General features: G+C 36.0%; 2 protein-coding genes across 2 annotated transcripts in view; one reads left to right on the forward strand and one right to left on the reverse strand.

Annotated features, from left to right (window-relative positions):
- The window catches only part of pfkfb4b (6-phosphofructo-2-kinase/fructose-2,6-biphosphatase 4b), a 514,755-nt gene that overhangs the window by 486,316 nt on the left and 3,566 nt on the right, over positions 1 to 24,873 (reverse strand). The window lies entirely within an intron of this gene.
- Positions 1 to 24,873, forward strand: fgd5b (FYVE, RhoGEF and PH domain containing 5b). The gene is given in 21 exon segments (NM_001365456.2): positions 1 to 163; positions 1,645 to 3,848; positions 5,731 to 5,836; positions 5,935 to 5,993; positions 6,084 to 6,114; positions 6,353 to 6,459; positions 6,553 to 6,673; positions 6,890 to 6,968; positions 8,397 to 8,447; positions 9,055 to 9,113; positions 9,242 to 9,313; positions 9,439 to 9,507; positions 15,223 to 15,306; positions 15,410 to 15,489; positions 15,564 to 15,657; positions 18,753 to 18,890; positions 18,962 to 19,064; positions 19,149 to 19,258; positions 20,988 to 21,110; positions 21,201 to 21,343; positions 23,530 to 24,873. Coding segments are annotated over 21 exon segments (3,900 nt in total). The 5' UTR covers positions 1 to 133; the 3' UTR covers positions 23,567 to 24,873.

Here is a 24,873-nt window from a genome sequence, read left to right on the forward strand (position 1 = left end):
CCTGGACTGCTGTAACGGTGCAAAATGAAGTGGGAGAATGCAGTAGTTGAGGCATAATCTCGTGTTATAATCCCGTGTGAATTACAACTTCATTGTTAACAAATGGATTTCAACCGTCATTGCCGTGTCTCAGATGCCAGATGATGTTCGACAAGAAGGACAGGTGAGTTTCGAACATGATATTGTGCTTATGAAAAACAAAAGTGTGGTAACTTTATTTAGGAAACGAGAATGTGTATCTGATTGAAATGTAAACGTCTGAGAAATGTATTAAATAGTATATTGAATTGCATCAAGTTTAGAGCATCACATTTTACGACATATTGTGCACTTAGTCTCTTAATTTCTCTTAAAATATGACTGAACTGAACTTAACTGCATTTTTTAGGCTAGTTTAGAGGAATTTACATCTATTTCTGATACCACAAATGCGAACTTGTAGTTGTACAGTTATGTTTAAAACAATTGAGCAGAAGATATTAGGCTAATAATTTTGTTATTATCCCTTTAATTGCCTGCTCTACCAACTGGTTGACCATATTTTTACAGTTTTAAATAATGGCAGCTAAAGTAATTTAAAGAATGACTGTTTTAAATAATGGTTTACACACACAGTATTGCTGGTTTACAAGAAAAAAAATCTACTACACTTTGGTTTTATTTTGGTTTTATTGTTAAAAAATTCAAGAAAGCTTGTTAAATGAGAATCTGAAATATTTTATAGCATACTTCAAAAATTAAGATGATTTAGTATTATTTTTTTAAAAATATATTTTTGTTAAATAAATTGGTCTTGCACTTCATATTTTCAGATTTTTCATAGTATATTTATTCATTCCAGTACTTTACAACTGACATATATACCATTTGGTAGAGGCTGATATTTTAGAAATTATGGGATGTGTTGAAAAAAAATGCATTGAGTGTGTTATAGCGATATTAGGAGTTAAGAAATGCAATTAAAAATGTTCTTAGTGAAGCAGTTAAAGGGTTATGAGATTGTTCCTTCCACTTTGGGAACTTTTGGTCTCTGGGACACAATATGTTCTGCTTATTATTATTAGGCCTAATATGTATATGATTGGGAAAAGTAATTAATTTATTAAAAACATGTTTGCCGCCATGGTATATATTGCGTTTAAAAAAATCTAGTAGTAAAATTGCATGTTGATCACATAACAGATATTTAAATGTTTTTTTTATCATTATATTGATCATAATAATAATTCTCTCTGTGAAATTTGTGCCTGTGACAGGTAGAATGTATAAAGACAAAATAATGTTGAAGTATAAACAGAATTATACATACAATATTATATAGATACTAAATATACACAAAGCTGCTCATATCTGTAAATGAAGTGATGAATATTAAACACCTTTACATATGTTGATGCAGTTGTTTGTGTATACAAAGATGTGGTAGACTAAAAAAAAAAAACATTCATTTAAAGAATTGACATTTAATATTTTAAATCTTATCTGATATTTTGCCTCCACAACCTGCATCATTCAGCTGTAAATAGATAATGCACAAACCAGATGGAACTACCTTTTGATGCAATGAATTATTACAGTGTTTACAAGGAGACTTTCCAGCTCTGCTGTAAATATTAATATTTACTTTTATGCATTGTCTTTCAGAGCTTCAGGAGCATCCGCCGAGCCTCAGAGGACACTTCCAGGCTTAGTCACCTGTCCCTGAAGATTGTCGGGATCATCAAAAACCCAAAACATAAGCAGCATTCAAACATCTCAGTGCAAAAAAAAATGTACTTCAACATGCTTCACAATAGCAAAAGTCTAAGTTCTCCAAACTCAAGAGAGCAAACACCGAAAGTGCACAGAAAAATTGTAGTGGAGCATAAGGGGTCACAAGAGAGGAGGACAAATAAAATAGTATATCCAGAAAGAAGACTACAAGTTGATGAGACAGAAGTGGAAATAATTCTGGAACAGGGAGATGAGTTAGGATGCGGGGATGAGCTAGCACATGGAGTTGATTTAGATTTAGCGGAGGGTTTAGAAAAAGACAAGCCATTGGAGTCGGAGGATGATGAAGTGTCAGTTGACCTTCATTCTGATTTATATAGTAAGAAAGAAGTAGATTATAACATAGTAGCAGAGGAGCTACAAGTAAAGGACATGGGGAAGGCAGCATGGGGGCTGACTAAAAATGGTAAAAATAAAAGTTCTCGTAACGTTCAGCTGGCTTCTAATGCAGTTTATGAAAGCTTAGCACACGCAGATCGATTACTTTTTGACAAAATGTGCACTGGTAAAACTTTAATTGAATCATTTTACCCTAGTGGTATAGTAGCAGACAGGATGTTTTCAAGTGAAGAGGACATTGATGTGATGTTCCCAGATATTTGTGATGCAGGGGAGGCATTAGCAGACAAAGATGGACTTTCCGAGTGTGACCTCTTTGAACAAACGGAGCCTCTTCAATTAACAGAGACAAAGGACAACATTAATGGAGATATTATGATGCTTACCATTGAGGAGGGATTGAACAGCTCTGATTTATCCTCAGTCGAGGAAGAGTATGATGAAATGCAGATGGAAAAAGAGCTGATGGAGGAACAAATAAACAAATCTGTTGCAGGCAATAAAGCTGCTATTCCCTCAAACAGCGAAGAGTCTGATCATCCCTCAAATTCATCTTCATCTTCTCAGACTTGTGTTCTTTCAGGGTCCGATACAACCTTGGATGAAATAACAAATAACAACTACAATAGCAAAAATATGACTGAAAGCGATGAAGCAATTTCTGCCATCTTAAATCTTGTTCTTGTTCAGCAGCAACCTGAAACCCAAGACCAAAATTCTCAACAATATCAAGACGAAGAAAGCAATGGGGAAGACAAAGAAGAACAAGTGGTTGACAACCTGAGTGAATCTGAAGGAAAAGAACTCATGGTAGACAATGTGTATGAGGAGACAGAGCCAAAAATCCAAGCCAAGGACTTCCTCCAGAACAGGAAGTACTTTATGAGTCGTTCTATATCTGTGGAAACCCCCGGTAAGAGAGCTGACCTACTGAGCGGCCTTCCAGCAGGAAATGGGCGGCTTTTGCTACACCCACAGGCCTTCTATACAGACCAGTGTTTGTTTGGAGATAGCAGACCTGCACTGACAGGTTCGTTAGGATGTCTTTCACAAGGCACACGCACATCAAAAGTCACTCGAGTGGATATACCGCCCCCTTTTGAACTGGCATCCATCACGAAGCGACCAATCAGAAAGAGCTCACCGTCTATTCCCAATGAAATCTCTGCTTCATGTAAAAAGCCTGATTTTGGGTTCAAGCGATACCTTCTTCCATTGCGGTTCCTTAGGAAATCTGATCGAAAGAGTATGATGGATACTCGCTCCATCTCTTCCAGATCCTCATCCGAATCAAGTCCGCAAGGATCATGTAGACGCATGGATTTTATCCGACATAACATGGGCAGCCCAGAGTTGCAGAGGAGTCCAGATTGCACTCCGCCGGTGTCCCCTTCTTCCTTTCTCTCTCATAGGAATAGACGAAAAGAGGGACTAAATTTCTCCCTAAATAACGATTTGGCTTGTAGCTCCATATCGATTGAGCCAGGCTTCCTCTCTGAGCCCCTTCCCCTTTCCAAACCTCGATCATTTTCATCTCCGAATACAGATTCCTCTGAATACGAGAATGTTCAAAATGTTGCTTCTCACTATGAGAATGTGCAGATTCGCCTCCTGAATCCTGTCATTCAGGGTCAGCGAAATCAGAGTTCACCCAGTGACACTGATGGTTACGTGGACATGAGCAGTCTGCCAGGCTTCCAAGGCAAAAGTCAGTCATCTGAGCAAGAGACAGATAGGTACAGTACAGTAGTTTATAAATTAATTACATTCATTTTATGACACTCATTTCAATACATGCAGTTAATACACCAATTTCTTTGGTAATATGTTCCGGTTTTGAAGAACTAGACAACCACATTCAGTTCATCTTTACTGTCGGGATCATAATTTGTGTTATTTAATGAATCAAAAACGTGACAGATAGGTTTTAAATTTAAGGCGAATAGACAGAATATATCAGTTAGTAAAATCATGATAGATTTTCATTTTTTCAATAATTTTTCTTTGACTTAGTCCCTTATTAATCAGGGATTGCCACAGCAGAATGAACCGCCAACTATGTTTTACACTGCAGATGCCTCTCCAGCCTCAACCAAGTACTGGGAAACACCCATATACTCTCACATTCACACATGCACTCATGCACCTATAAAAACATGTGTTTTGGATTGTGGGGGAAACCGGAGCACCCGGAGGAAACCCACGCAAACACGGGAGAACATGCAAACTCCACACAGAAATGCCCAGCTAGGAATCTAACCAGCGACCTTCTTGCTGTGAGGCGACAGTGCTAACCTCTGAGCCACCATGCCGCCCTAGATTTCCATTTATCCCTTATTTTAATTTAATATATATTTTTACTTTTTATTTTATTGATTTTGTCAATATAATCCACCAAAACACTGTATTATGCATGCCAAGGCAGTTGGTGGTGTCACTCTTCTTCCATGCACAAACGCTCCTTTTTTGTTTTGATGCCAGAGTACTTTAAAACTTGTGATACGCATGCGCATGACATGACCGTTTTCACACATCTGCATCATAAAACGTTTTTGCATCTTAAAATAATTTTCAGACCACCAAAAATGTCCTGGATGTCCCGTGAATAAATAAACAAATTACATACAATTTTTTTATTTTTTTTTACATTGTCATACGTATGTACCTTAAAAGCCATATGTCTGACAAAGTACCTATTTTATGATTATAATAAGTATTGTTCTGTAAAGTTAAATGGCCTATTCACAGTAAAACATATGTTTATTTAAAGCATCTACTGCTGTTCTATTATCTCAGTGCTTAAGTTCTTCCTAGCAGTATAGATTTTGATTTGCTGTTATAGTTTCTGGTTCATCAGCTAGATAGATTGATATTTGGATTCTGGTGCATATATATACATATATATATATATATATATATATATATATATATATATATATATATATATATATATATATATATATATATATATAATAAATTGTATTATTATAAAAGTATTATTTAGCACTGGGTGTGGTTCTATCTTTTTAAAGACTACTCAAATTCATTAGAATCAAATGTTGCATTACTGCATAACTTCTACTGCATAACTTCCACATTTTATATTAAGAGGCTGGCTCAGCTGCTCCACTACCGCTCCCTCTCAGACCGAAACAATTAAAATAAATAGCAGTGTGGGGTTTTTGTTTAACATTAGAGCACCTAAGGAAATCTCATAGCTGTAACAAGGTTTCTGGAGCCTTATATGCCACTTTAGTGGCCAACTACAACATAAAACCCTAAAAACACGACACAATGTAAACAAAAGAAAATATTTTCAATTTTCAATAATTTTCAATTATTCAAGAGGAGACAAAAATAAATAACTCAGATGAGGAACAATCCGAAATAATAAACAAAGCTAGCAAACTAACTAAAGTTAAAACTGCTTTTTTATTTTAAGAGACAACATGGACTTATATCCGTGCTAACCTCGATACAGGAGAAAACTGAAGAAAATCAGTTCAATTAATGCAAAACAACCACATTTTCATAACATAAAATACAAAACATTCTTGTTAAATAAAAAGCATAAAGTGTTGTGTATGTGTATCATGATTCTGCTTTTTCTGTTATCAGTCTCTACACTTTCTGTTCTCCAAATGTGAGGGCAGATGGAACGGTGGGTGTGTTTGTAGGCGTGGCTTGTGCACAAGAGAAAAAGACAACGGCTCCTGACAAACTGGTGAGCTTATTGTGGTTGCTTCTCCAAAGATATCTACATACATGATATATGTATAAATGTATCATGTTTACATTTGTAACTCAACCTTTTTATTTCAGACCGTCAGCTGCTCCAGAGCCTTCTATAGTGCCAAAGAGCTTCTGGATAGCGAAGCCCAGTAAGTCTTGAAAACAGCACCACAAGTGTAACACGTTTCAAATCATTATTAAAAAAAGCACTTAATGAGTCTTTTTTTCTTCATTTTAAGGCATGTTAAGACTCTACAACTTCTCTATGAGGTGGGCTATTCAGATATCTATTAGTGACATTGTGTGTTTGCCTGTGCCTTTATTGAGCGTCAAAGCTCTTTATTCTAGCTCTCTATTGAGACTTCAGAATTGTTTCCTTTTATTGTAGATTTGGCAGTATCTTCAATGTTCTGGAACAATTAAATATAACCTCGGATACACTACACAACAAAAACAGTGAAAAAGATAATAATTTTAAGGATGTTTTCTGTCTGCTTTCACAAAATAGTCAGTTAATGCTGATGAGAGGTTGATGACGGTGTGGACGGAGGTACCTGATATTTGTACTCTTCACCAAGATATTCACACATTACTCGAGACGCGTCTAAAAGAATGGTGAGATGTTCACTTATGTCTTCAAGTGCTTATCATCCACAAATGATGTCCATCTGTCTTCATCTGTTTTCTATATTTCACTCCAATCATAAGGGATCAGAACGAAGGTATCGCTGAAATCATCCTGGCGAAGAAGACAGAGTTTTCCATTTTCTCGTCTTACATCAGTCATTATGATGACAAGTTGAATTATCTGGAACATATACAAAGCACAGTAAGGGATTTTTTGGTTTTAGTTTTCATCGATTGATCAAAAGTTGTTATTTTAAATGGGCTTATCCATCTATAAGGCATTCAAATCATTTGTTACCACTCAAAATGTACAGCAAGATTCATGTGTGTTTTGTACTGTATTAGATGTGAATGTGTTTTAGCTTTGTTTTCAGTTCCTCAGAAATGTTATGTATTTCAATATGTGTGTATATCTCAGTTATCAGATTCAGTGACCCTGAAAAAGCAGCTGCTGCAGGTCATTGTGCGCATCCTACAGTACCGCATGCTACTGACAGGTGACTTTTAAATGTTTCATTCTGTGAAAAGGTTTCCTTTTTTAAAAAAAGTACAGATTTTTATTTTTTTTATATACTTAAGGGTCACCTATTATGCAAAAATCACTTTTAATAGTGGTTTAAACACAGTTACAGTCAGGTTCATAAATATTGGGACATTGACACGATTCTAACATATATGGCTCTATATATCAACACAATAGATTTGAAATGAAACCAGAGCAAATAAGTTGTGCTTTAACTGCAGCCTGTTTGTTTTAAGCTGCGGTCACACTGCACTTTCCTCCCCATAGACTTCCATTCATACGCACGCAAATGCCTCTGACCAGAAACGCAAGGTTGCAAATCAAGTTTCGCAGTTCACTGTGTTGAAAAGTTCAAGCTTGGTAAACTCTGACCTGCGAAATTGCATCACTTGACTGCGTGAGACCAATCAAGGATCAAAACATGACCTCTCTGAATAGAAATTTTAAATATGGAGCAATCGCTTGCTTTTCTTAATGTCTAATTATCTTGTTTAATACTGCCCCTTTTCGCAGAGCCATACAACATACAATTTCACAAGCTCAAACTCTAGTGTGAATGCGGCTTTAATTTGAGGGTTTTTACATCCAAATCAGATGAATTCTGTAGGAATTAAAACAGTTTGCATATTTGCCTCCCTTGTTAAAGGTCCAAAAGTAATTGGAAAATATTGGCTTCTTAAGCTGCGCTCACACTTGACTTTTTTCCCCATTGACTTCCATTCATACACACGCAAATGCGTCAGACAGGAAACGCAGGGTCATGCATTAAGTTTCACAGGTCGCTGCGGTGCAAAGTTCAAGCTTGGTGAACTCTTACCTGCGAAATCGCATCACTTGACTGCGTGAGACCAGTTGAGGATCAAAACATGACCTCTCTGGACAGAAATTTAAAACATGGAGCAATCGCTCGCTTTTTTAAATGTCTAATAATCTTGTTTAATCCTGCCCCTTTTTAGCAGCACCATACAACAGACTTTCGCACACACAAACTCTATTGTGACCGCAGCTTAAGCTGTTCCATGGCCAGGTGTGCGTTATTCCCTCATTATCCCAATTACAATGAGCAGATAAAAGGTCCATTTCAAGAGTTCATTTCAAGTGTGCTATTTCCATTGGGAACCTGTTACTGTCAACTCTCAAGATGAGATCCAAAGAGCTGTCATCATTAGCATAGGATGTTAGTCTTGTTTTTGAATCTGCCACTATACTGACACATAGGCATTTATAGCTCCACCTTCTATTAAAAGGAGCACAATCTCAATTTTGAATTCAGTTTCAAAGAGCTATAAAACTTTATTTGTTGTCTATTTTGAGCTGAAATTTCAGACAATCTTTTAACATCTTGTAAAACGAGCATAATAGGTCCCCTTTAATATTACTTATTTTTCATGTTTTATTACAGACTACCTAAATAATCTCTCACCAGACTCCAGAGAGTTTGAAAATACACAAGGTAAATTTGCTCATTGATTATTATTTTTGTTATATAACATATATTTAAAATATATTTTGTATGTTTGTCTATCTATTTTTAATTTTGGATTACTGTAGAGTGAACGCCATTTTGTTTCCTAATTTAGTTTTAATTCGTTTCAAGAAAGCTTTGTGTGATCCTTATCTTGTTTGCAATTACAAAGGAAGTCATCTATCTTATCTCTGAGTGTGTATATAATTGATTTTCTTAAGCAACAGCAAGTCTCAGATCTTGTAGATAGTTTCAGAAAAGGAAAATGACCTTTGACCCCTTCATGCCTTTTCATCAGTCTTCTAAAACAAGCCTGTCTGCGTAATTTATTAATGATGATCATTTATTTATGAGGCGCTGCTACAGGAGTGTATCTGATTTAAAGGAGGATCTACTGTTATATTTCGCACTGTGATGCGCTATGCTTAATGTGCATTTTTTAAAGCATTTTTAAATGTTATTTGCACTCTTTAATGAAGTCAATGTGTACTCAATAAATGTTAAGTAATATATTTATTGTATATTTTAATTTATTTTTAATACTTCATTATAAAATTATCTTTTAAATATTCTAAAGTGCCTCTTTTGTTCACAGATGCTTTGGTCGTGGTCTCAGATGTTGCTTATCATGCCAGTGATAGTCTTAAGAATGGAGTGAGTATTTGAACATTGGCTGAATATGCTTGCAAAGAGTGTAGATAAGGATAAATGCTTGTGTAACCTAGGCGTTATGCAGATATGGCACCACTGTGCAATTTTAGCATAGTTTTTCTTTCTGACAGGCGGATCTCATGCGTTTGGTCCATATTGAACATAGTGTTCTTGGTCTCACAGATCTCATTCAGCCTGGGAGAGTGAGTAATTCAATGACTCCATGATAAAATTATATCTTATAACACATATCCTATCAAATTGGATGAAATTGTCTTTTAAAAACTTGTTTAATGTGCTATTGGTGAGCATAATTGTCTGTCTGTAGGTGTTTGTGAAAGAGGGCACACTGATGAAAGTCAGTAGAAAGTGCAAACAGCCACGTCACCTTTTCTTGGTATGTTTATTTCCCTTAAGAATTGTTCAGCTTAATTATCAGCAATACAGAGGTTGCATTAGACAATCGGTCACTGCTTGGTTTTAAAGAGATAGTTCACCCACAATTGAGTTTTTTAAAAACAATTTTTAGAAGAAGTTGTGGTCTTCCATAAGCAAGGTCATTAGTCATTTGGGAGTCAAAAACCATGTACAGGGAAAGCTAAATGAATACCCACGACAACTGACACACTGAGGTCTAATGAAGTGAAATGAAACTAAAACTGAACATTATTTATAACATTAGTAACTTTAACATAACACTTCTGCCAAAACAATCCAGGTGACATTTTTTTTCAGTCTGAAACATGAGCTGTCTGTCACATAATTATGTATATTATATGTTGGGAATCTGTGAATTCAATCTTCCAGACTGAGATCCCACACAATAATGTAATCTTAACCTTTTATATAGGTTGCAGCATCCAGGATAAGTACAACTATCATTTTGATAAGCAGTAAGGTAGTAGTAGTTTAGTTGTAGTACTTAGTAGTTTGTACCCATGCTTATCTCATTATATATACAGTGCATGCGGAAAGTATTCATAGCGCTTCACTTTTTCCACATTTTTTTATGTTTCAGCCTTAATGATAAATGGATGATATTCTTTTATTTCCTCAAAATTATACACACCATACCCCATGATGACAATGTGAACAAAGATTTTTTTATATTGTTGCAAATTTATTAAATATAAAAAACCTGAAAAAATCATTCAGCTTTAAACTGAGCTCAGGTACATTCTGCTTCCACTGATCATTCTTAAGATGTTTCAGCAGCTTGTTTGTAGTTCACATGTGGTAAATTCAATTGATTGGACATGATTTGAAAAGGCATACACCTGTCAAGGTCTCAGGGTTGACAGTGCATGTCAAAGCACAAACCAAGCATGAAGACAAAGGAATTGTCTGTACACCTCCAAGACAGGATTGTCTCAAGACACAAGGCTGGGGTAGGTTATAGAAACATTTCTGCTGCTCTGAAAGTTCCAATTAGCACAGTGGCCTCCATCATCCGTAAGTGGAAGATGTTTGGAACCACCAGGTCTCTTCCTAGAGCTGTCCGGCCATCTAAGCTGAGTGATCGGGCAAAAAGGGCCTTAGTCAGGGAGGTGATCAAAACCTGATGGTCACTCTTTCTCAGCTCCAGTGTTCTTCTGTGGAGAGACGAGAACCTTACAGAAGGACAACCATCTGTGCAGCAATTCACCAATCAGACCTGTTTGGTAGAGAGGCCGGACGGAAGCCACTCCCCGCCTGGAATTTGCCAAAGGGATCTGAAGTACTCCCAGACCATAAGAAACAAAATTCTCTGGTCTGATGAGACTAAAATTGAACTCTTTGGAGTGAAAGCCAGGGGTTACGTTTGGAGAAAACCAGGCACCGCTCATCACCAGGCTAATACCATCCCTACTGTGAAGCATGGTGGTGGCAGCACCATGCTGTGGGGATGTTTTTCAGCAGCAGGAACTGGAAGAGGAAATAGTAAGGATAGAGGGAAAGACGAATGCAGCAATGTACAGAGACATCCTGAATGAAAACCTGCTTCAGAGTGCTCTTGTCCTCAGACTGGGGTTCATCTTGCAGCAGGCCAATGACCCAAAGCACACCACCAAAATATCAATGGAATGGCTTTACAACAACTCGGTGAATGTCCTTAAGTGGCCCAGCCAGAGCCCACCCCTAAATCCTATTGAATATCTTTGGAGAGATCTGAAAATGGCTGTACACAGTCACTTCCCATCCAACCTGAAAGAGCTTAAGAGGTACTGCAAAGAGGAATGGGCAAAAATTCCTAAAGACAGGTGTGCCACGCTTGGGGCATCATATTCAAAAAGAGTTGAGGCTGAAATTGCTGCCAAAGATTTATCAACAAAGTATTGAGCAAAGGCTGTCATACTTATGGACATGTGATTTTTCAGGTTTTTTATTTTTATAAATTTGCAACAATTTCAAAGAATCTTTTTTCAATTTGTCATAATGAGGTATAGGGTGTAGAATTTTAAGGAAATAAATTAATTTATTCCATTTCGTAATAAAAAATTTGGAAAAAGTGAATCGCTATGAATACTTTCTGGATGCACTGTATATATAGTTTTAGGCAAAATTATTAGCCCTCCTGTGAAATTTTATTCTTTTTCAAATATTTCCCAAATGATGTTTATCAGAGCTAGACCATTTGTCACAGTATTACCTGTTATGTTTTTATAATTATATTATAAAATAATTATATATGTTATGTTTTAATTAATTATATATGTAAATTTGAAAAATGATGGTCAATGTTATTAGCTCCCTTGACAATTATTTTTCTTTCCATTGGCTACAGAACAAGGCAATTTGCCTTTAAATTGCACTTTAAGCTGAATTATATTATCTTGCAAAACTAATAAGTTATTATACACTTTCATCATGGCAAAGACAATGTTTTTAGAATTAATTTAATTTAATTAATTCTTTGTTTTTAGAATTAATTTATTAAAACTATTGTTTAAAAATGTGTTGAGAAAAAATCTCTGACAAACAGCACTTGAGATATGTTTTAAATAGAATGAATGTTTCAGGTTAGAGAGGTCTGATCATTTTGTCTTGTTAACTGTATATACTGTAGATGTCCTGAAGACCATTTGCAGAGACTGTAAAAATATTTTAAATAATGTTCAGTCTTAATTTTTTTGTTAGTAAATGTTTTTTAGGGGAACTGCGTCTTTAAATATCACATTCATTTGCTAAGATGAGATTGTGAGAGTTAAGCTAACGAGATATAGTTGCTTACTTTCCCCATAGTCTCTGTTGTCTCTCCTTTGTGTTTGTGAGCTATTTTACTTGTTTTTAGAGTTTCCTGGCAGGATGTTGTCCTGTGTGTGTTTATGTCTACATGTGCTATTGTTTTTCCATGCTGCTCTCACCCCAGAATAAGTCTGTGGGAACGGGGACAGGTCGGCCTGTTGAGATAACCGAACAGAGGGTGACAGGACGGACGTGAGGTGGGCTGTCAGAAATACTTTATATTTCCAGACAGACAGCAGTGTGGTGAGATGGGCACGTGGCACAGAGAGTGCCAGCCTCAGATCTCCCTCATGTTTTATTGCTTAATACGGGGGACATTCTGTGGCCGTTTATAGTTTCTCATGCAGAAGAAGACAAAATATGCTCTCTTATCAAGAATTATCTGAGGGTAGGGAGGCACTTCTAAATCCACTGTTTTCACAACATTCCGTCTACAAAGATGTATTTTGGTGTTGTTCACTGAATTTTAACCTTCACTATGATAACCTGTAATTATTTGCACATGGATTGGTACTTTGAAATAAGAACATATTAAAAGAAGAAAAATTACGGTAACCAGGGGCGCCGCTGGTTGTTACAGCCCTATGAAAACATTTTGTGGGTGTCACAGATGATAGTGAAGAGAAGGAGGTGTTACGGCTACCTTAATTACTTGTTACAACAAGATTGTTAGCTAATGTATTAATTAACATTTTAATTTAAGCTAAATGTAAGAAACATTAATTCATGTTAATGTATAATTGTCATGTATAAATTTATAAATGTCATGACTTTACTTGGAGGGGCACATCACCATTTACTTATGCTTAACTACTCATGAAGTCCCGTGTTTAAACTGTTTATGTTGATGTTGACTGAACTCTGTTCTATTGTTATTCAGTGTAAACGCACTAAACGGACATGCATAATGCCTCATTCACACTAGCAGCAACTTTATAGCTTCCTGTCGCTCTGAGTAGCGACCTGCTACAAACGCAGGTCTGTATAGGTCGATAAAGCACGAATACAACTGGCCTCTGAGCAAGCTGAGAGAGGATCAGTGCTCCAATTAGCTGTGGCTCAAGAAAGTCGCTCTTCATTTGCATAAATTAGAAGGATACTCAACTTTGTCACATTGCTTGACACGCCCACCTGGTCACCAACGATAGATGTCGCTTGCGTAGTTCGCCGGAAGTCGCTCGCTCTTCGCTGAAATGAAGGGTCGCTTGTTCTTTTGCCACTGCGAGCCACTTGTAGTGTGAATGAGGCTTGAGGAGTCCATGAGTGGTTAAGAATGGGTAAATGATGATGTGTCCCTCCAAGTAGTCATAATACAACTATACATTAACATATCATGAGTTCATGATGGTTAAATTAAGCATAAACTAATGTGGTAATTAATACAATAATTAACAAACAACCATATACTAACAAGTAATTTAGCAAGGCAAGTTTATTTGTATAGCACTTTTCATACTCAGTGCAGTGGCAATTCAAAGTACTTTACATAAATAAGAATGAAACAGACAAGTATAAGAAAATAAAAAACATAATAAAAACAGATTAAAATGTGTTAAAGCAGGTTATAAAAGAATGAAAAAGAAAAGAATCTGTCGGACGTAGCACATTCAGTAAAGGCACAGCTAAACAATTAAAGTAAGCGTTATTCACTCATGAACTCATGTTGTAGTTAAAGTTAGTTTATGATTAGCACATGCATTAGCTCATCATTAGTTCATAATAAATTAATGTTTAGTGTACATATTAGCACATTATTCATGTACTGTTATTGTAAAGTGTTACCGGAATGACATTAGACGGAGCAATTCATGAATAAAGACTAATATTATATTTTGTATACATTGCTATACTTGTTATATATGCTGTGTTATTTAGGCTTGAAATCTGGTTTGAAATCATCATATAAAAAAACCCTTCCTAGATATTGGTAATTTTTTTTCTCTTTGTAAAGTATTAAATACTTCTTGGTTTCACTTCACACAACCTCAGTGTATCACCAGGAGCCAGTGGGTATTGATTTTGCTTTTCTTGTATGTTTTTTTGTTTTTGTAATTAGCTTCTGACTTTGCTGTATTTTGGGTGTACTTTGTGAAACATTAAGTCATAATTAAAGATACAGTACACCCAAAATAGAAAACTGCTTGTGGTCAAAAATGAAAACAAACTTATGGTCAAAACCAGTGTCATAGTGACCCCTTGTGGTGAACATTGGTGACCAACTCAAATTAAGGATCTTTAGAATGAAAATGGCCAGTTAATTTTCTCACCACTTGTCCTTCAGTGTTAATAGTTTTTTCTTCAGTCAAAAGTAAGGTTTTTGAAGGTTTTGACGATTAGATTTCTGTTTTGTGGTGCTCAGTGGTTTACAATTCCATATTGCAGTTTAAATGCTGCTACAAAGGCCTTCGTTTAAATGAACCCAGCTGAGGATTAAGGGTTTTACCTATCAAAACTATCAGTCATTTTCTTGTTGGTGGTTCATTCTGCTGTGGTGACCCCTGATAAATAAGTGACTAAGCTGAAGTAAAATGAATGAATGTATACTTTTTATCCTCAATTTTCCACAAATGACCCATCATTTCCTCAGCTCGGGTTGTATTATAAAGCTGCGTTGAAACTGCAAAGCTTCTGAGCACCATAGACGTCCACTATAAGATAAATCCTGCATGTTTTCCTAAAAAATACCCTTTCTTTTGGACGAAGAAATAAATTAAGGTCTTAGATGACAAGGGGTGAGTAAATTATCTAAAATGTTTATTCTGAAAGTGAACTAATCCTGTTAAAAGTAACAGAACACAATATTATTAATAGTAATTAGATGTGTTTGTATGCTACCTGCATGTTGTGAAGATTATGTATGTCTAAGCTTTATATTTTACATTTTCAGATGAATGACATAATGCTTTACACATATCCCCAGCAAGATGGCAAATACAGACTCATCAACAGATTACCTCTGGCAGGGATGAAAGTAGGACGGCTAACGTTTGTGGATGCTTCAACTGTTGATTACTATTAATTATAATTAGGATGACTATGATTATTAAACCTTTCTCACTCTGCCTGTCTTTCAGGTCAGTAAGCCACCTATGGAGAGTGCTCAGAGTGCAATAAAGATAGAAGTGAAAGATATAAGCATCACTTTGTCTGCAAGGCAAGAGACAAACACATCACATGTACTGTACTGTGTGTGTTCAGTGTGTCTGATGCTTGTGTTTGTGCGCGCAGCTCCTGCATTGAACGAGACGGCTGGTTTGTCACAATGAACCGGACACTGGTGGATCTTGGCTCTGCATCAGGAGATCCAGTGGACAGTTTTGAGGTTAGGATGCTTCAAGGGGTCATGAAACCAACCCCTCTTTCGAATCAAGTCTACCTCAGAATAAATGAAATTGAATAATTAAATAGAATAAATAAAATATGAATAATTTGGACATATGAAGCTGACTCGCTCCCTCTCTTCGAGGATTCCCTCGAAGGAACAAGTGAAGGGAAGTTTGCAAGTGCATGTCTAAAAGTAGATTGGAACGCAGACATAATCCCCTCTCTCCAACTTTATTTCCTGTCAATATCACCTGTCCTATCATAATAAAGGCAAATACGCCAAACAAAAAAAAACTGTTTATTTTAAAATTTAGATTCTCGCATGTCTACTTTTCGTATCTGTTTGCGTTTGAATGCATCTGATGGAAGCATGGTCCATCCGATGTTCCGGTGTCCGTCTGAGCACTCTTGTAAACCAGTGATCATTAGAGTCAATTCCAGTCATATCTGTTGAGTTTGTGAACACAAAAGCTTATCGGCTGTGGTCAGGAATCCACCCAGCAGCACTCAAAATGCAAGCAGGAAATGCTGTAATTGTCACATTTTATACATTTTAGGACAGAATTGTAAAAGTTCTGACAACACTACCATCACCGCGACCCATCATAGACTACACTGTGGTCTTACAGCTTTGCCAAATAATTCAGAAATGTCTTCTAATAAGATAAGAAAACTCAGTCTTATGAATAATAATTAGAAACCTACACATCATTGAAGTACTCACAGACTTATGACACATCAGCAGCAGTGACACCAACCTGATATAGATGTTAAACACTGAAGATAAAAATAGGGGGGAAAAACTTAAGATTAGGGGCGAGGCAGTGGCGCAGTAGGTAGTGCTGTTGCCTCACAGCAAGAAGGTCACTGGGTCGCTGGTTTGAACCTCGGCTCAGTTGGCGTTTCTGTGTGGAGTTTGCATGTCCTCCCTGCCTTGGCGTGGGTTTCCTCCGGGTGCTCCGGTTTCCCCCACAGTCCAAAGACATGCTGTACAGGTGAATTGAGTAGGCTAAATTGTCCGTAGTGTATGAGTCGGTGTGTGAATGTGTGTGTGGATGTTTCCCAGATATGGGTTGCGGCTGGAAGGGCATCCGCTGCGTAAAAACTTGCTAGATAGGTTGCCGGTTCATTCCACTGTGGCAACCCCGGATTAATAAAGGGACTAAGCCGACAAGAAAATGAATGAATGAAAACTTAAGATTAGCCATTTACTCCCTAACCTTAAAACTAACAAATGCTAATCCGTTAACATTTGTTAGCTTTTCATCTTTCTTAAATCAAGAAGCATTTCTTAAAACAAGAAGTAAGAAAAATAATCTTGCTTTAGCTTTGAGATAAGCTTATTTTACTTACTCAACTGGCAGATAGTTTTTAAAGCTACATTAAACAATTAATTTTGACTTATTATTTCTAAAAACAAAACAGTATAACCTGTCTAAAAATGATTCTTGATTTAGAAATTTTGACTAAAACAAGACAATTTTTTGCAGTGTGTTGTCTTAATTGATGTTCAAAACACATAAATCTGATAAAAACTTAGTCCAGGGGTCCGTTCTTCGTACCTCGCTTAAATGATCTAAGATTATTTGGCAGATCCTGGATCTTTTAATCTTGATAACTGATCTCTCGCTAATTTGGTTCTTCAAACAAGTTTGCGAATCAGATTAGAATGTCTGGATGAACTGATCTGAGATCGCTGCGTGTGTTGTGAAGGACAGATCTGTCGATCCTCGAAATCATGATCAGCAATGCAACGATTGGCTGACGGCACAGCAGCGTAATGACATCATCTGATTAATATTCAATTATCCATGTGAGCAAAATTACATCAAATTAGCAGTAAACGGTGCGTTAAATATGACACGCAAGAACTTTCCACATTTGTTGTGAGCTGCAGGCTTTACACTTTCATTTATCAAGACAAGAGTATTCATCATGTATTTCAATGCAAATCAATGTATTTAGTTCTACGTTTAGAAAAGATTTTCTTCATAATAGTAGCCGTTTTTTAATCGGTGTAAAGAATAACTGGTTGTTTACAAAAGCATTTTCATATTGGTAAAGGTGTCTGCAACTTTTGTGAAGCATCAAATCACTGGCATATTAACTATCAAAATATGTTTATGACTGCATAAATGTATTATTGCTTAAAAAAATCACATATTGTGCATTTCTATTATACACAATTTGTTCTAAAGCGATCTAATAAGTTCATTTCAATAAGTTTTCTCTTTGCACCAGATGGCAGTCTTTGTACTTTCATTTCGAGGGTGCAGATTGCATACATTTTATTAATATGTATAACTTTATTTATTTTATTAATGACTATAACTTTATATATATATTTAAAAATTATGTATTATTTTCCCAAGTGTAACTACTACTGTAAGAAAATATCAGAATTCGGTACATACTTTCTGTATTATCTTTGCTTGAACTAAGCCGATCTAATCCTGTTTATATGAATTAAACCTGCTCCCGATCAGGTTTGACCTAGCAGAACTGTTGCCATGACAACAACTCTCGGATCAGCTTTGAAGAACGAAACGATCCTGGATCGTGTCAAATCGTCAATATCCAAATCCAGCTAACTGAGTAATCCACGTACGAAGAACGGACCCCAGGGTTTTATGATCCTTCAAAGGGGGTCATGAGCAGAGAAATCATATGATGAAATGATATGATGAATAACATCCTGTAAGATTCAGATGTCAAACATTTCTGGTTAGTCTAAAACAGCTTATACACATTACAGTCAAGCTGCCAAAATGAAGCAGGTTGCGTATGTGTCACTTTATTTACATAACAGTGTGGCTAAACTCATCCTCCACAGAAGATCAGCTCCTGTTTCTCCACCCACCAATATGTGCTGCAATAGCTAAATAAAGAGAGTGGAAAACACAGATCTAAACAAAACCAAAAACCACAAAGATGCTCCAGAACACTTTAACAGAACTGAACACCTCACAATTCACTACAAAAGAGTTTTTAAAAAGGCAGTTCATTTGCACTTTTAAATGGATGTGTCAAAGTGGCACCTGAAAGAGTTGACATTTTGTTTCTGGTTTTGAAATGATGCCCTTTGTGTATTAGTTGGTAGAAAGCCCAGAGAAGTGCCTTGGAGAAAACGCGCCGCCGCTGTTGTCAGTTTCCCAGGTGACGGTTTGCATGAACTGTCCGTCACATTTCAGCCTCACGAACAGACGGCATCACTGCCATGCCTGTGGCAAGGTACAAACACACACACAGTAATACACACGAGAACCATTCACAAGCTTAATTCTGTTTTTCTCGTCTTATAGGTTGTTTGCAGAGATTGTTGCAGGAACAAATTTCCCCTCAAATACATGAAGAACAGACGTGCCAAAGTGTGTGATCATTGTTACACTGAACTGCGCAAAAATGGTACAAGCGCTACGTCTTTCATGCATTGAGAGTATACAGTAATGATTGCTTGAATCTTATCATGTGTTTGTATTCTCTTGAGAGATGTTGCCACAGTAATAGAGGGCTCCAGCCGTCCGCTTTCTGCTGTCTTTCAAAACATTCATCCATCCAGTCTGTGGAGGAGCCGCAAAGGACAGTTGACTTTCAACCAGGTATCCCATAACCATGTCCTATACCTGAATATAGTGATTTTAAACAGTGTTTCACATTTACAGTATGAATTGCATGGTTAGTAAGTGACTTTGGTAAGGAAGTGTCCTCAAATAACATTGTTTAATGCAGTGCATTTCAAGGTTGGAGCTGAAAGGTCTTATGTCAAGTGCTATTAAAATTAATTTGAACTTATGCCCCTTTTACTTAAATGTGTGGACTTGTTTCATCCCAAAATTAAAAGACATGCAGGACAAACATGTTTACATATTATTAAGTGTATTTGTCTGTTTAAACACATAACCTGATCCCAAAGTGTGCTGGGATCAGTTTATCATACTGAGCGCATCCGTCAGTCAGCGCTTATACATGCATTCATTGGATTCAGAGGTTGCCTATGAAGGCCGATGATCGACGGACAGCTTTGATGAATAGAAAGTGAATGCAGACATTTTTATATTAATTTGATCGTGCTTTCAAGATTAAAAATATTGAAGAAATGTCGGAAAATACTTAGGATGACAGTGGAATCGAATGGTAAACTATGGGAGAATCCCGGCAGAAACTGGAGGGTTGACTTGTATATAGTAAAGAGGAGTTGTTTGTGGAACAACAGTTTTGGGAGGGAACGCAAAAACTTTCAAATCTATATTTTTCTATCGCTGTTTTTTTTTTCTTCCACCCAGTTTTTTTCTTCCATCATTTTTTCCCCACCATCACGTCCCTTCCGGGTCTTCGTAGATTTATCAAAATACATTTAATTAAAATAATTTCCAATCATATTTTATGTATGTTTTTTTAAAATTTGATTAATTGTTAATCAGGTGTAAAAAGTGCAGCATTAGTGTATTATTGTGTATAAATTTAATTTCAAAATAAAAACTAAATCTACTAAATAACAATTTTTATAACGGATTAAAAATGTGATTTAGGGCTGCATGATATTGCAAAAATCTAACAGTGTGATATTTTTTATTCTGTGATATATATTGCGATAAGAGTACAATTTCACTAGATGTGTTGAATAATTTTTTGGAAAGAATTTATAATTTTAGATTGATTGGGATGATTCTGCAGGGCAGTGCACCTGTATGAAATATAATAAACAATCTACAAGCTTAGATACATTCTATGAAGAAAAAGATACAAGTGATATAAACAGCATTTTACAGTTTTTTTGAGGAGTCGAACTGTATTCAGGGATACAGTAATTGAATACTGAAATGTAAATTAATACTGCATAGTTTTCATTTTATAAGCTATTCAATGGAATTTATCATTACTAATTTGTCGTTAAGTCAAAGCCAGTACAATTTCTTAGGCCTGAATGCTTTTAAAACCCTCACACAGTCACAAGCCTCAAAAAACACTTGCGAAATGATCAAATAAATCCAGACTCAACATTGAGTATGCTCGCGATGTTACTATTGTGATTGGTATCGATGCTGAAAATAAATTATAAATATTTAAATGAAGCTTAGAAAAGGAAAAATTTTACAGAATTTTAAACAAATTCTGATATAAAAAAATATTTTGGAAAAAAAATCAGTAACGTTAAAATTATGTTTGAAATGACTTTACAAATATTACTAAATAAGCTAGAAATTTAAAACTGAAGACTTTTTTGAATTGCCACATGTGTGTTATGAGAATAATGAGATACATTTAATATCAAATTAAATAATATGTATTTGTTGGTGTTTAATAGCATTATGGTGTGTTGTTGTTTAGGTGACGGGGTCTGAGGCTGTGATGAGCGGGACCCTGCAGAGGTGTAGAAACAGCAAAAGAAGCTGGAGGAGCCTGTGGTTCCTCCTGAAAGATAAAGTTCTCTACACGTACCCACAGCCTGAAGTAAGGCACACACTCAAACTTTTCACACATTAACCTCAAACGTGCAGTTTCTAATCTCTAGGTGTTTTTTTTGTGTGTGTCTTATATAAGGAAAGGGTCGCGTGTGAGACGCTTCCTCTGCTGGGTTTCTCTGTAAGGTCTGAGGCTGAAGGAGAAAGCAGTGTGTTTCAGCTCTACCATAAAAGCACTCTCTTCTACACTTTCAGAGCCCAGGACAGTCACACTGCACAGAGGTTATTACATCACACTCACACTTGGAGTATTTAGTAGATAGTGGATAGATACACTCAAAAAATGAATTTGTTTTATGTTCAACCCATTTAAATTTGTAAAAAAAATCTATAATAAAGTTAACTTACAGTTTTTCTCAGTCACTTTGGTGCATTTCTCACAACACCATTTACATTTGCACAACAGTTAATGCATTTTTCTAATCAATTAGTCATTTGTGCACATCATAGTAGCAGTTTCTCATTCCTTCCACCAAATTGCAAATGCTTTTGGACATGCATCAATTGCTTCCATACAACTCTCTGCTGTTTATAACATTATCATTTGCTTATGTCATGTCAGTCAAAATTAACTAAACTTGTGAATGCTGAATAGTCAATGCATATAAAACTAATAGTCCTCATTTCATTACTTGAGTCATTACATACAAAAATGTTGAACTAGTTGTCAAATCTTTCAAGCAAATTTCATAAAGATTTTTGGTCTTTTTTTCTTACTGAAAATGTCTTCTAAATTGAACAGTATCATAAATAATTTACAGACAATATGCAATATGGTTTACGGTTGTGCACAGCTCTACTCAAAGGAAGTTTGTGTTTGTTGTAAATAAAGGTTTATTTATTCTTTTGCACAATGCTGTGAATAAATTAGAATTGCAAAGAGCAAATGCAGTAAAAATGTGAAACATACATATTCAGTGTCTTGTACTCAGATACCTCACTAAATGCAGTGATGTCTAACTTTACTGTAGTTTTCAAATGCTTGTGCAAACAGTATATAATGCTGTCTTGAGCATTTTCTGGAAGTGTTAACAAAATCTTAATTTTTTACATTGGAAAAAATGTACAGAGTAAACTGTCATAATGAAAACATGACAGATATTTGACTATCTTGTTCATAAACAATGGTGGCAGGACTTTACATTTTGATGACACTGATACTTTCATTAACATCAATGCTTGCTTTTGAGGAATGAGCTATCCATTTTGAGCTGAGTGTTGTGAGAAATGCACCAAAGCGACTGAGAAAAACTGTAATTCCTTCATGATGTCCCAACACAAATTGATTGTGTGGAACCCAGCAATTTTACTGGATAGATAGATGTATGAATGGAGGGATGGATGGATGGAAGGATGGATGGATGGATAGATAGATGGATGGATGGATGGATGGATGGATGGATGGATGGATGGATGAATGGATGGATGGATAGATAGATAGATAGATAGATAGATAGATAGATAGATAGATAGATAGATAGATAGATAGATAGATAGATAGATAGATAGATAGATAGATAGATAGATAGATAGATGGATGGAGAGATGGATGGATAGAAAGATGGATAGGTAGATGGAGAGATAGTTGGGTAGATAGATAGATAGATAGATAGATAGATAGATAGATAGATAGATAGATAGATAGATAGATAGATAGATAGATAGATAGATAGATAGATAGATAGATAGTTGGAGAGATAGTTGGGTAGATAGATAGATAGATAGATAGATAGATAGATAGATAGATAGATAGATAGATAGATAGATAGATAGATAGATAGATAGATAGATAGATAGATAGATAGATAGATAGATAGATAGATAGATAGATAGATAGATGGATGGATAGAAAGATGGATAGGTAGATGGAGAGATAGTTGGGTAGATAGATAGATAGATAGATAGATAGATAGATAGATAGATAGATAGATAGATAGATAGATAGATAGATAGATAGATAGATAGATAGATAGATAGATAGATAGATAGATAGATAGATAGATAGATAGATAGATAGATAGATAGATGGATGGAGAGATGGATGGATAGAAAGATGGATAGGTAGATGGAGAGATAGTTGGGTAGATAGATAGATAGATAGATAGATAGATAGATAGATAGATAGATAGATAGATAGATAGATAGATAGATAGATAGATAGATAGATAGATAGATAGATAGATAGATGGATGGATGGATGGATGGATGGATGGATGGATGGATGGATGGATGGATGGATGGATGGATGGATGGATGGATGGATGGATGGATAGATAGATATTTTAGATGAATTGATGGATAGATATTATAAAAATAATATATAAACACACACATATACTGTATTTGTACATAACATATATACAGTATGTTTAATACTATTTCAATGTGATCATTCTGTTCTATTCTAGGTGGGTCAATGCCATGGAAGAGGCTACGGTCTTCTAGCATCATCCGTCCTGCTTCTGTCTTCTCACATCTGAAATTAAATCTTCGATTGATCATTGGAGAGCGATGCATTTGCACGTCATACTCGAAAACCCTTCCCAGTGTGAGTGGGAGCATAATCAGCCATCCCTACACTATCATGACGCCACAGGCATATTTTTGGAATGGCAAGGGAACAAAACGCTCACACTCAGACATTTATATAGAGCCAAACGCTTCTTCCAAAGACCTCGCTGAGCCGTGGACACACTTTAAAAGGCTCACTTTAGCACTTCCAGCTGTCATTTTTTAAAACTAATGAGATGTTGCTTTAACTTAACTAAATCATTATACATGGTAATATATTACACAGAGCACTAAAATATAGAAGGACAGATTCTGGATGTGAAGAGCAGCATGTATTTATATGATATTCTTATTAGATTTCTGTTTACTACATATATGGACGAATATTATAAGTCATTTTTGACTTATTTTTGGACTGAGTTAATAACTTGCAACAGAGCTGGTATTCTTGTTGCTATTAATGATGATAATGTAATGTTTAATTTACTTATTTTGTCCAAACTGCCTTTCTGTGCACTTGAAATGTTATCAGTGACTACATTTACATGGACATCAGTAATTGAATTATTGGCCTTAATCTGAATAAGACAATAATATGGTTAAGGTGTTGACATGAATTGCTTGCTGAGTGTTCCATTCATGTTCTTCTTTTACGTGTTATAGCACAAAATTCGATGAACATCATTGCATCATCCACATTTTTTCCGGTATGGGGTTCCATTTGTGCCAAAATTCCCTTGCCTGCTTTCTGTTTTGTACTTCACAATTGTCTTCATCTACTCTCATTGCCCATATGTTCAGCGTCATTCACGTACCTGTTGTCTGTTGATGTCGTCTTAATCTGTTGTTCTGTCGATTTTTCTCTGTTTTGTACGGTCATATTCTATGGAGTATTCTGTCATCTGATTTGCTGTCCTTATTGTTGTCTATTCATCTTTACTGTTATCCTTACCGTTGTATATGTCGTCCTTCTGGTTGTTTATTCTGTCATCCTCACCCTTGTCTTTGCTGACGTTTGTTCTGTCGTCCTTACTGTCGTCTATGCTGTCATTACCATTGTCTTTGCTGTCATCCATGCTGCAGTTTATTCTGTCATCCTTACGCCCCATTCAAACGGGGCTCGGGTGACATCAGGCTTTGGCGAACTGCATTGTGGATCTGTTGGCGCCGCTTCAGAGGCGTTGCTCGCTGCAAAAGTTGGGACTTAAACTTTAAATAAATTTTTTCAAGCGCCGATGGAA

Source organism: Danio rerio, chromosome 6, assembly GCF_052040795.2.
Source record: "Danio rerio strain M-AB ecotype USA chromosome 6, GRCz13ab, whole genome shotgun sequence".
NCBI lineage: Eukaryota > Metazoa > Chordata > Actinopteri > Cypriniformes > Danionidae > Danio > Danio rerio.